Genomic DNA, 13249 nt, shown 5'->3' with positions numbered 1-13249 from the left:
CCTCTCCACAGATCCCAGTGAGCTGGAGAGTGTGGCCTCATGCCATTCTGGTCCTTTCGCATCCAGAGGCTTGGTCTCCTCACTCAGGTGGGGTTTTCACCACTCGCTAGTTGACAGCTAGCTGGGAGTACAATTTGCTGTTGGGTTATATCCGAGGTTGAAGCCTCTGGAGGGCTGAGCACACTGGAGGAGAATGTGAGGTTACCTAAATGTAGCCATCATTCTTCTAGACTTTGTCACCCAGCTACCATCCTCTGTGCGGATTATTGAGTGACGAGCCACTTGGGTACCCCTCCTATTATAGCAGTAGGCTAGACTGACCTCTGGTTGGGTGGTGAGTCCGTGGGTAGGTTGCTTGGGGCAGGAACAGGGTTCCAGGGAAATATCCAATAGCAAAGCCTCAAGAGCAGGGGTGGGCAAACATTTTGGCTCAGGGGCCCCATTGGCTTTACAGCAACAGTTGTGTACATATCAAAGATTAACATGAAAAAGGCATTATTACATTCAGTGGGAACAGTGAGGATATGTGGGGTGCTGACTGCCTGTATTCTTTCACGTTTTGCCAGCGCATGGGAAATGAGCAAATTACTTTCTTGACATTGGCTTTGTGAATAAGGCTAGCTTGGTTTTATAGGCTCTGACGTTTGTGTACATTTCATGCACAAACTGATCTTTGCCTTCATTATGTGGCTAAGTTGCAATACAGATGTACACAGTGCTTCCTGCTGGATTGTGCAATATTGGAAGATGACCTTCTGCTCAGGGTTATCCTCTTTTGAGCCAGGTTTTTTTCCAGTCAGGTGATCCGTAGCATACTCCATGGTAGCTTGTGCCTTTCCACGAGTGCCGACATGCTGTCAAACAAGTCCTCTCCCCTTGTTTTCCCCTTTAAGGTTTTCTAAAACTCCTTCATTATAAATGAAGTCCTTTATGTCACCACTTTCATCCAATGCTAATGAATATAAAGTAAATGGTTCCGCTTGTTTCTCTGGCTGGATCACAAAATCTTCGTCAATCAGCTCAACGTGGCGAGTCACTGTCACTTCGTGATAAGCTGATTTATTCAAATTTGTCCTTGATCTCAGGACACAAAATAGTGGCTGACCCTACCATACACACTTTGAGAAACCTCCCTTCAACAACCCGGTCTCAAGGCAAGGCTCTTGAGAATGTTTATGTTTGTTGGGGTTTCTTCTCATGTTTCTTCAGTGTGACTAACCGTAGCAAACCTTCAGTGTCGGCTGTTGCTCTGCATCTGCCACGTTTAGAAACCGGGTACATGTTGAGTGTTTCGTGGTCTATTTAGAGTTGTTTGTTCACATGGAAATATATTTTGTATTCACTTAATAGCTGTGTGTTTGACTGTCTGTGAAGTATGCTATTTTGTTACTTTTGTTGGAAATGAGAGTCTTTGCTGTCTGCTCTGCAGTTAAGGCTACTGAGAGAAAAAAGAAATAAAGGAAACAAAATCTTCTCAACACCATCTACAATCGCCTCTTTGTCTCTGGTGTCCCTGACCCGCTCACCCATCCACTACATAAAGAACAGCAGGTGAGGACGGTTGTCTGCAGAGATCTGTGATCAAGAATAGCAGAGTGAAAGGGAAGTCGGAAGTGGCAGAGTTGAAGATGACCAGATTGTCATTGGGAGAGACTGGGAAGGACGAGATGAGAAACCAGTATATGAGAGGAACACAGAGAAGTTCGGCGACAAGACGGTTTGCTCATGTGGACAGGAGAGACTGGGGACACATTGAAATAGATTCCTCTTTGCTTTCATAAACCACAGATACATTACTGTTCATCTTTTGTAAATATTCTTTCCCAATGACTTTTTTCTTTTTCTATTTCACTGGTGGATGCAGCAGTTGGTGCCACAGATCTTCGGTCCAAGAAAACCTCTGAGGTTATATCATATTTAACACTTGTATGGCTAAATTTTGTGACAAGGGAACTGCAATCTTATCATGGTGGGGGAGTTTGTGTACCTTGAATGATCCTAGGAGCTATGTTGTCGGGGGCGTTATGCCCCTGGTAGGGTCTCCCATGGCAAACAGGTCCTAGGTGACGGGTCAGACTAAGAGCAGTTCAGAAGCCCCGATGAAAACAACACAACTACATCAAGGACCGTGACGTCGCCTGGCATGGCGCAGCCGGGGCCCCACCCTGGAGCCAGGCCTGGGGTTGGGGCTCGAATGCGAGCGCCTGGTGGCCGGGCCTGTGCCCGAACGAACGACATGGGCCGTCCCTCCTGTGGACCCACCACCCACAGAGGGAGTCATAGGGGTTGGTTGCAAAGAGAACTAGGTGGCAGTCGAGGTCGGGGGACCCGACGCCCTGGTTCGTGTGGACATTCTCTGGCTCTTGGAACATGGAATGTCACTTCGCTGGGGGGGAAAGAGCCTAAACTTGTGCGGGAGGTTGAGAGGTACCGGCTAGATATAGTCGGTCTCTCCTCCACGCACAGCCTGGGCTCTGGAACCCAACTCCTCGAGAAAGGCTGGACCCTCTACTTTTCTGGGGTTGTCCGTGGGGAAAGGCGGCAGGCTGGCGTAGGCTTGCTCATAGCCCCGCAGCTCTGCAGCTTCGTGTTGGGGTTCACCCCGGTGAACGAGAGGGTTGCGTCCCTACGCCTACGGGTTGGGGACAGGTGTCTCATGGCGGTCGCGGCTTATGGGCCGAACAGCAGTGCAGACTACCCGGCTTTCTTGGAGTCACTGGGAGGGGTACTTGAAAGTGCCCCAACCAGGGACTCCATTGTTCTACTGGGAGACTTCAACGCCCACGTAGGCAATGACAGCAAGACTTGGAGGGGTGTGATTGGGAAGAACGGCCTCCCCGATCTGAACCTGAGCGGTGTTCTACTACTGGATTTCTGTGCCACCCACAGTTTGTCCATAACGAACACCATGTTTGAGCACAAGGGTGTCCATAAGTGCTCATGGCACCAGGACACCCTTGGCTGCAGGTCTATGATAGACTTTGTGGTCGTGTCATCTGACCTTCGGCCACATGTCTCGGACACTCGGTGAAAAGAGGGGCAGAACTGTCAACCGATCACCACCTGGTGGTGAGTGTGATCCGCTGGCAGGGGAGGAAGCCGGTCAGACCGGGCAGGCCCAAACGTATTGTGAGGGTCTGCTGGGAACGCCTGGCGGAACCCGCTGTCAGTGGCGTCTTTAACTCCCACCTACGGGAGAGTTGCTCCCAGATCCCGAGGGAGGTAGGTGACATGGAGTCTGAGTGGGCCATGTTCTAACCCTCAATTGTCAATGCGGCTGCACGTAGTTGTGGTCGTAAGGTCTCCGGTGCCTGTCGTGGCGGCAATCCCCGAACCCGGTGGTGGACACCGAAAGTAAGGGATGCCGTCAGGCTGAAGAAGGAGTCCTATCGGGTCTTGATGGCCTGTGGGACTCCTGAGGCAGCAGACCTGTACCAGGCAGGCCAAGCGTGCCGCTTCCCGTGCAGTCTTGGAGGCAAAAACTCGGGTCTGGGAGGAGTTCGGAGAGGCCATGGAGGAGGACTATTGGTCAGCCTCGAAGAAATTCTGGCAAACCGTCCGTCGCCTCAGAAGGGGGAAGCAGTGCCTCACCAGTACTGTTTACAGTGCGGGGGGGAAACTGCTGACCTCGACTGGTGATGTTGTCGGGCGGTGGAAAGAATACTTCGAGGGTCTCCTCAATCCCGCCGTCACGTCTTCCATTCAGGAAGCGGGCACTGAGGACTCAGATGACTCTCTCATCACCCGGGCCGAAGTCACCGAGGTTGTTCGTAAGCTCCTCGGTGGTAGGGCCCCGGGGGTGGACGAGATCCGTCCTGAGTATCTGAAATCCCTGGATGTTGTAGGGCTGTCATGGCTGACACGTCTCTGCAACATCGCGTGGTAGTCGAGGACAGTGCCTCTGGATTGGCAGACCGGGGTGGTGGTCCCCCTGTTTAAGAAGGGGGACCGGAGGGTGTGTTCCAACTATAGAGGGATCACACTCCTCAGCCTCCCTGGAAAGGTCTATTCCAGGGTACTAGAGAGGAGACTTCGGCCAATAGTCGAACCTCAGATCCAGGAGGAACAGTGTGGTTTTCGTCCTGGCCGTGGAACACTGGACCAGCTCTATACCCTCCATCGGGTGCTCGAGGGTTCATGGGAGTTTGCCCAACCAGTCCACATGTGCTTTGTGGATTTGGAGAAGGCGTTCGACCGCGTCCCTCGCGATGTCCTGTGGGGAGTGCTCCGGGAATATGGGGTACAGGGCCCTCTGCTAGGGGCTGTCCGGTCCCTGTATGACCGGAGCAGGAGCATGGTTCGCATTGCCGGCAGTAAATCAGACCTGTTCCCGGTGCATGTTGGCTTCCGCCAGAGATGCCCTTTGTCACCGGTTCTGTTCATCACTTTTATGGACAGAATTTCTAGGCGCAGCCAGGGGTCGGAGGGGATCCAGTTCGGGAACCACAGAATTTCATCTTTGCTATTTGCGGACGATGTTGTTCTGCTGGCCTCATTGGACCGGGACCTTCAGCATGCGCTGGGGCGGTTTGTTGCCGAGTGTGAAGCGGCCGGGATGAGGATCAGCACCTCCAAGTCTGAGGCCATGGTTCTCAACCGGAATAAGGTGGTTTGCTCTCTCCGGGTCGGTGGAGAGTTCTTGCCCCAAGTGGTGGAGTTTAAGTATCTCGGGATCTTGTTCTCGAGTGAGGGAAAAGGGGAGCGTGAGATTGATAGACGGGTTGGTGCAGCGGCTCCAGTGATGCGGTCGCTGTATCGGACCATCGTGGTGAAGAGGGAGCTGAAGCTCTCGATCGAATGTGAAGACACAGAATGAGTTTACAAAAGACATGACAGCATATAAAACAAGCACCATGATTTATTTACAATATATTAAATTGTTATGCAAAATGTATCACAAGAGGTCAATTTATTCGATAATGATAATAAACAAGGACCTATTTTTAAAGCCAGCATTGCTAATATTCATATATAAACAGTGTTACGTGCAGCTCTATAGTTTTCTCTCACAGTCAGGCCCTTCACCAGAATTCAGGAAATATAAAGACTCACTCAAAACTCCACTGCATAGAGAATCCAAGAAAGCAGTACGTGTATTTTTGAGGCCATTAGGTCCCTAAACGCACTTCCATTTACTCACCCTCGCGCATCTCTGCCAGCGAGCAGCTGATGAGCGCAGGTGGATTTCTTCTGGCATTACTGGATAACAGTAAGACACGAGGCTGTGCAGAATCAGTTACAACGTTGCGGTTGCTTACCCACGACTGACAACAAAAGGCAGCATCAGGTTTCGGCAATGTGGGCTACAGCAGAATTGTTAGTGTACGCATGTGTGAGACTGTTGGAGATGATATCAGGGGATTCAAATGTTATGCCTAAACAGCGCCATCTGTAGATTGTCCCACGGATATTTGCATGGATTGGTGACTAAGCTGAAATCCAGCACGAGAAAAGCAATATTTGTGCACTGGGATGACTGACGGCTGCACAATCAAGCTAATGTGGTTTAAAAAGGTGTATCAAGACTACATGATCCGTCAAATGTGTTACATAAAAGCAAGTAAAAGAGCAGTACTCGATAGTTGACACGGTAGACTGTTGGTAGGTACACCATGTGTCTAGAGTGTTTTATATAGTGTTGGAGACACAAGCATGACATATTCTTGAAGAGGTACACCGGTCCCCGTAGCTGTTTGGTAAAAACAATTGTTTCAGTTTTTCTTTTTTGTGAGAGGTGTGTGTGTCATCAGGAGAGGATGTGTGAGAAAGATAATGGCAAATGTCCACAGAAAAACATTGCACCAAGGTGGTGACAAAAGCAACACGCACACACAGATGACAGTGGTTACTCCACTTCTGGTGAGACAAATCACCCTGTCATGTGACTTTCAAGTATCTTTTACTTGTAGCTTCAAGAAAACTGTAGCACTGTTGTTCAAAATGTCATGCAGGAGACAGTCAGAACCATGGCGATGCATCACGTCCTCTGTGCCTCTCACACGGCAGCTGTTCTAGTATCCGGAGTAGAAGGAGCTGCGGTTAGGCCCATCTTCCTCTTCCTCCTCTTCTTCATCAGACCTGCTGAAGACATAAGCTCTGCGGGATGGAGGACTAAGGACAAGACAGAAAAACAATGCCATTAGAACAAGGAAATGATGTAGAAGAATGAGTCAGTAGTCAAGCAAGCAATGTAAGTGGGCATGAGCAATACTTTGTATTGCAAAGATCAAAGTCATCTGAACTCCTGCAAGGAAATTCTTTTCCAACAGTCCAGTTTGGTAAACTCCGGTAGGGATGGCTCAACTCTGACCTCTATAGTTGGGCGTACGTGGTCAAATACAGTCCTAGATATCAGATGCAGCGTGGTAGTACAGTGGAAAGATAAGAAACAGGGCAACCTGGACTTAAACAATAGTGCGTCAGCTTCTTACTCGGATCCTTCGGCCACCCAATGCACTCATCTCTAAATTGTATACTCCTCAGCTGCAACATTGCGAGAAAAAAAACCCCACAAACCAAAACCAATGTGACATCACCTGCTACCGTCAGCCAGGGAGCTAAGGTTGTTGGGTGACTCAGAAAGCACATTCACACTGCAAAATGTCATGCATGACACTGGATTAGTGAAAAAAAAAACGTGCTGGTGGCTTCGAAAACTGTCTCAGATAATATTCTATTGTTTCATTTATAAGGTACCTGGTTCAGGTTACGAATGTAATGTATATGCAGACACAAAGCTGTGACATTTCTGTTTCAAGTTTAAATCAAATATGTGGATTAAAAATGTAAGCAAACTTGTTGAATGTTTCGTTTCTGTGGGTTGTTGTGGAGCATGCAGTCAACTCTGTGACAGAAAGGTGTAGTCCTGAAGCATTGATCATATGGGGACCAATCACAGCACAGCTGACGTTATTATGGGTTTTAATCGTCAATGGCTGATACTTTTATCACCATCCGGCCCCTACAAATCACATACATGACTTAAGAATCATGAAGGGGCAGAGAACATGCACTCTGTTACTCGACAGCACAGGTTAGGTCACACCATGCTGAGTCACATCTGGACAACCTGCTGCAGATCAGTCACTCTCCGCCCGGTACAGGTACTTCATCATCAGACTGTCCACCTTCTTTTTCCTCTTCTTCTCATCACTCTTGCTGATGGGTCGGTTCTCGTTCTGAGGCTCAGTGTCTTCACCCTTGTTTGGGGGCTTTGGAGACAGCGCCCTCTTCACACTGCTGGTGCTGCGGTAGGAGATGGTGGATGCACCAGAACTGGATTCTGAGCTGGAGTCGGAGTCAGACTCTGATGAAGATGAGGATGAGGATGATGAGGTCCTTTTCTTTGCCTTCTTCTTGGATTTCCTGGACCTTCTTCTTGAGGTGCTCCTGTGGCGACTGTGTTCTCCGGAGCTCTCAGACTCTGAACTGTGGCTCCTCTTTTTCTTCTTGCTCTTTCCACGGCTCTTGCTGGTTCCACGACTGCAGCGGCTCGTGGTCCTCACATTCATTACCGACGCTGATCGCTGAAGTCCGCCTGATGAGCTTTGAGCCTTGTGACTCTTTCCATTCATTTTATCCTTCTTGGAGGAGTCCTCTTCCGCCTGAGAGTCCTCCAGACTACTTCTTTTGAATTTGATGGGCTCGAAGCTCAGGACCTCATTGATGGCTTTCTCTAAGTCAGGATCGAGGTAGTTACGATGAGTGACCGGTTTGATTTCCAACTCATCAATGTGTCTGTCTGTGTCTAGTGTTGATGATCGTCCCTGCGGGGGTGGCATTGAGAAGCTACGCCCAGTTGTGGTGTGGAGGCTGTAGGATGACCTTTCACTGAAGGCTACGCCATGACTGTCTTTGTCAAACTCACTGAGAAAGCAGCTGCGAGCCATGGACGTGTTAGAATCAGCCTGACTGATCCTGCCGGCACGCGAGGGGGTGGCCTGCCTGTTATAGAGACTATTGGGACTACTGCTGTTGAGGAACCCATGCTCATTCGAGCGTGAAGCAGTTTGACGTTGCGCAGTTGAGTCAGATAGACTGATAGTGGACTTCCTATCAAAATCTGGACTTAAGGCTGGCCGGCTGGAGACTCGACTGTAGGAGACTGTCGACTCATTGTCAAAGTCTCCCACTCGGCTCTCCAGGCCCTTCCTAGCCCAGCTGCTGGCCTCTGTGCAAGCCTGTGAAATAACGGATTTCCTGTCATCGAGGTCATCAGCTTCAACAGACTTTCTTCTGGAGACAACCAAGTGCGAGTGGTCTTGATCCACACTCACTTTAGTCTTACGCAAAGACAGCCCATCGTCAGAATCAACAGTTTTCTTAAGTGAGCTGAAGAGGTCGTCGTTTTTAGACCCACAGTTACCATGTTTTGGTTCTTGTTTTCTGTAGCTCAGGGAGCTCATGACTGACACGGGACGAGTTTGATCCATTGCTATACCTGTACCGACTTCATTCCAGTCCTTACACTCAGTCCATTCTTTACCTTCCTTTGCATCTAAGTTTACTGCAAATCTGGAGGATGAAAGTAGAGACAGTAGAGGTATTAAGACAGTACAGAGTAGTGAATCTGAAATGGTGTGATGTAGGGAACCTAAGGCTGTAAGAGACGAGTGGTGACCTTGAATTAAAAAAAAATTTGCACATTACTTAAGGTGTCATATATAATGCGTAATTGCTAAATTCATAAGACATCATAATCTATAAGGCTTCATAGGAGATGAATAAGGTCATTAATGTGTTGGCTCCAAATTAGATAGCAAGGGAGGCTGCCAGTCTTCAGGCTTGCTTGCATGTAAGGGGCTTTTCATACAGCGGACAAAATGCATTTGGCTCATAAGTCTGACATATGAACACAAGTGAACTGGGTTTTAGCTGCAGATTTGACCCCCCGGAGAGGTGCACGTCATCCAGGAAACTCTCCACAGGAACTGAGTTGCTCTCTGGCGACTTGGCGCTACGTGGCAGAAAGTAAGTGTACAGCGTGACTCCCCACAAACGTGATAAATGCAGAGCAGTCAAAAACAAGTTCTGCAACTCCTGCAGCTGGAACAGCCTAAGCGGGAGTCATTGAACTGAGCAGCAGTCCTCGCCATCTCTGTGGGTCTTTGATAACGGGTGTGTTTGCCTTATATTATTATTTATTGACGCACAGATTTACTTAAATGAATAAAGCTGTGATTCTAACTGTTTTCACTGCCGTGATCCTGCGGCTGCGCAGCTGTCCGCATGAGCATGAACAGCAAGGAGGAACAACACTGATATCTCTGAAGTTACTGAAGATTACCATGCTATTCATTGATCATTTTTGACATTGTATCTGCACTTCATTGATAAAAATCATCTCGATTGTATTATTCATTCTCGTAAAATAAACATGATAACACTCTTTCATGTTTACTTTTGGCTATGAGTTGACAGAGAGTCGCAGACATTGCCTGAGGCACGAGGACGCAGAGCTGTCAACTGCTGCTATTGCCGTTTATTCATTCACATGCATAATGCTGCTTCATGTAACTTAAACTTGCTTCACGTCTACCACGGAAGCAGTAGTCCTGAGTTATGCACGGGAGCTAGCAATGAGTGACCTGAATTATACCTTACTCCCAACACTAGTTACCATACATGATTCAGAACATGACCGCTGGAATAGGCTGAAAATGGATGCACAGTATGTATAACATTCTATAAAGTCCAAATGCATTATGATGTCATATGAAAGTACTAATAATGCATCCGTAATGCATTATTAGTACCCCACCCCAGTCGAGAATTATTATCTGAAAGCAGAATAATGAAGTCAGGGTAGTAAATGGCATAATAAAAACAATAGGCACTGCAGAAAATAGTCATAAGACTTAAGAGTTCAGAGGGGCAACAGACTGTGAAGAGGATCTATCATCCAGGCAGCCATAAATGCTACCAGACACAATACACTTGGGATATCTTGGGAGTGAGAAGTTAGATGTCTTGGGAAGGAGGTGAACTGAATTTGGGTAATCCAAAGTGTCAGCAGGCTGACACTCATATTCAGTTCCACACTGAGCTCAAGTTGACAGACGGTCCACAAGCCTGCTTAGAGGTTATTGCAGCAGAGAAACCCAACACCTTTGTTGTACCCACCTGGAACTTTTCAGGCTGCCATCATCCGACAAGTTCTTGGCTGATCCTTTACTTTTAGACAACCAAGACTTCACCCCATCCACCCGGTCCTCCACCTCAGAGTCAGTGTCTGAATCCCCCTGACTGGTCAGGAGTCAGAGACAGAAACGTCATATTAGAAGAAGAAGCTCACAGTCAGTCAGTCAGAAGGACCAGCAAAAAGGGAAAGTTGTAGATAGTGTGGTAGAGAAGAAGGAGAAGGTCTCTCTCAGAGATGAGCAACAGAACATGCTGCCGAGACACTGAACACACCAGAGGAAGCAAACTGCTGTTAGAAGTTAGCTGACAGAAAACTAGATCACATCATGTTCAACAAAACCCTCATGAGCATTAGTAGGTTTAGGAGATTCCTCATTCCTGTTACACCCGAACAAAAGTGAGCTGAGCTGGAAGGTTTCAGATCTTGCACTAATATACTAATATAATGTACACTCCAATACAAAATTATTCTCAGTATATCAAACCACACAACAAAGTATTTGGATGAAGTACCAGTACATCAGACATGAATCACCAATAAAATAAATAAATACAGAAGGTGATGTCAATGTAGTATGAAACACAAATACAATCACATTTTTTAAAGTTGACAAAAAAAAACTATAAAATAATGAGGACATGACCCTGCACAATAGTGAAGTCAACTTGGCCCAATGATTTTGATTTCTTACCATTTTTGGTCTATGAACCTCAAAATGGCTCCAACACTTGCAGTAACAGAAAAGTAACAGCCATGGAAAAAAGGGTGCTGAGATGCAGGCTGGTTTCATGCGTAATGTTCATGCAACTTACAGAGTGAGAACATGCAGCAACTACTTTGGTCAGAGCACTAGTGATGATACAGAATTCAGACCTCAAAATGTTGACTCTGAACCTCCACACATTAATGTCAGCACAAATTACTTTGTTGAATGTTCTGGTCAACATCTTACTAAAGTTCATGTGACAACATTATGGATATACTTCCTCCCCAGTGTAATTGAATTAAGGTATGGTGATATATTTAAATCAGCAGTATGGATGACAACCACAATGTTATTACATGTGGTGACAGCAGTCAAAGGCACCAGAAGAGAAGACCATGAAAAATCTGAGCTCCTGTACGTTCTGGGAAGCCCTTTATGCCATCAGCACTGAGGTGTCAATATAGCTGTTGTTGTGTAAGACGGCAGAGAGTGTCTGGACCTCAACACTGAAGAAAATTTGACATTAACTAAGTTGATCAACCAAAATAGGCCACATTATTCAGATGCCTCGGACACTAAGACACCTTGCCTAGACAGAACATGTTTTCACAGTAGCAACCCAACGGATGACATCATTCATTTCTCATTTCACAGAAAAATCTGAATGATCTGAAAGCAATTATCCCTTCATCTTGTGTCTGACACCTTCAGCATGTTTAACTAGGCAGGGCGCTTCCCAGCGCTTTCACAGCATAGGGACGACCTAGACAGGGATTTTGCCCACTATAGTGGGATTTCTCCTCCAGCAGTTTGAAAAGTTTCACATTTGAAAGCATTATGAGGCACACCAAAAGCTGGCAGGTCTGCATGAGCCATAAACGTGCCCTTTCTAATAAACAAAGTTAGTCAAATCTGAACAGAGTATCATCACCAGTGGGGTTGAAAACAAGCTGATTTTGAAGTTTCTCACATTCGGTTCATTCTTTTCTGATACTTTGTGACCATATCTTGCAAACTGGAAGAAGTAATGGTGGCAGGAGGACCAGAGATGAAACACAACAGAAAAGAAAGAAAGAAAAAATGTTCAAACATTTTGCACAAAAATGTGATGGCAGTAACACACTGAGAGCAACCTGGAGCAATTTTCAATCGATTCAATTTCATGGAATCTTCACAGGGAATTACATGACCCTCTGCCAACTTCTTAATCTCAACAATATGACTCTCCGCTAATAAACCTCTTGAAGTTCTGATTATGCTGCTTAGAAATGACAGTTTTGCGAATGCAAGAACAACATAAAAAAACAACTACAATAATAACAACGCATAATTATTATATCATGAACATTTTGTGAAACATAATTCTCACACTGGTTTTTTTATTCAACAATGATGTAATACTAAAATAAAATTGTTAAATTGTGAATTTATTAAGTAATTAATGAATTTATATTTTTTGCTCTTTAATAAAATAACCTGAGACAACCATTTATTCTTCATGTAATTCATTTGAACTATCAGACCATTGTTGTCATTGGTCGGTATCAGTAACACCAGTAAATCATGCATGCAGGCTGCAGATGAAGTTTTTTTTTTTTTTAACATAATTGTTGAGCTCAGTATATTTCACCTTTACAAATTTTATTTTGTGAGGCGAACAGTTCTATCATGGTGGGATGTAATTACTTACAGGTCCACTGTGCATCATTTTCTCCAAACTAGTGTTGAGATCATATATTGAAACTAACTCTCTTGTGGCACACATTTGAAAGTATGCACATCTATAGTAGCCTTCACGTTTCAAAAAGCCAAGACGCCATTCACGTAATTCTATCCAGATAGCAATAGCATGCAAAAGGTGGACGTGATAGAGTTGAAAAACCACAATGAATTGTGGTCAACTGTGATGTGTGTTTAATACATCCATGCCAATAAATACCAAAAAACATAGTGGTAATATTCATATACTGAAATGGAACGAACGGTCAGAGAGGTACGATTAGTCTGTATTCCAGAATTAATCCCCTCTTTCTCTTTTCATTATCTGTTTTGTTTTCAAGGCAAAGAAGACAACTCCTGTTGCTGAAATGTGGATTTCAAAGGCCATCTAACCTAGTCTAATCAAAATACATGTGGTCCACTGTGTTTCCTTCTGTCTTGTTTGGTCCGCTGTAGTGACGATAGGCAGGAGCAGTTTCATGTCCCTGACTGGCCAATTTCAAGATGGCGTGTGACGATGGAGATTCTTTAGTGCATGCAAATACAAACGTAAGATTTCAAGCCAACACTAGCAATGGCTCATAGTTGTTACTATTTATAAAAAAAAGACTTTTACACATTGAACCTTTAAGCCTTTAAATTGAAATGCTGGATCCATGAACTGAAAAATGTCGCAGAAAGTA

The 13249-nt window shown here is 45.9% G+C and overlaps 1 protein-coding gene across 12 annotated transcripts in view; it reads right to left on the bottom strand.

Annotated features, from left to right (window-relative positions):
• Positions 1-4823: 4823 nt before the first annotated feature.
• Positions 4824-13249, bottom strand: part of myo18ab (myosin XVIIIA b) — a 62377-nt gene continuing 53951 nt past the window's right edge. For 3 of the 12 annotated variants that reach the window (XM_053872019.1, XM_053872022.1, XM_053872021.1), the window contains 3 exons: positions 11818-11862; positions 10123-10245; positions 4824-8514 (listed from right to left, as the gene is read on the bottom strand). In XM_053872019.1, the coding sequence (XP_053727994.1) occupies positions 7080-8514; positions 10123-10245; positions 11818-11862 (1603 nt within the window). In that variant the 3' untranslated portion in view covers positions 4824-7079. The other 9 variants (XM_053872024.1, XM_053872023.1, XM_053872025.1 and 6 more) reach the window with 7 other exon arrangements.

The sequence above is a fragment of the Synchiropus splendidus genome, chromosome 8, assembly GCF_027744825.2.
Source record: "Synchiropus splendidus isolate RoL2022-P1 chromosome 8, RoL_Sspl_1.0, whole genome shotgun sequence".
Lineage (NCBI taxonomy): Eukaryota > Metazoa > Chordata > Actinopteri > Syngnathiformes > Callionymidae > Synchiropus > Synchiropus splendidus.
Note: the sequence above shows the minus strand (reverse complement) of the source record. Positions and strands in the feature narration are given on the sequence as shown.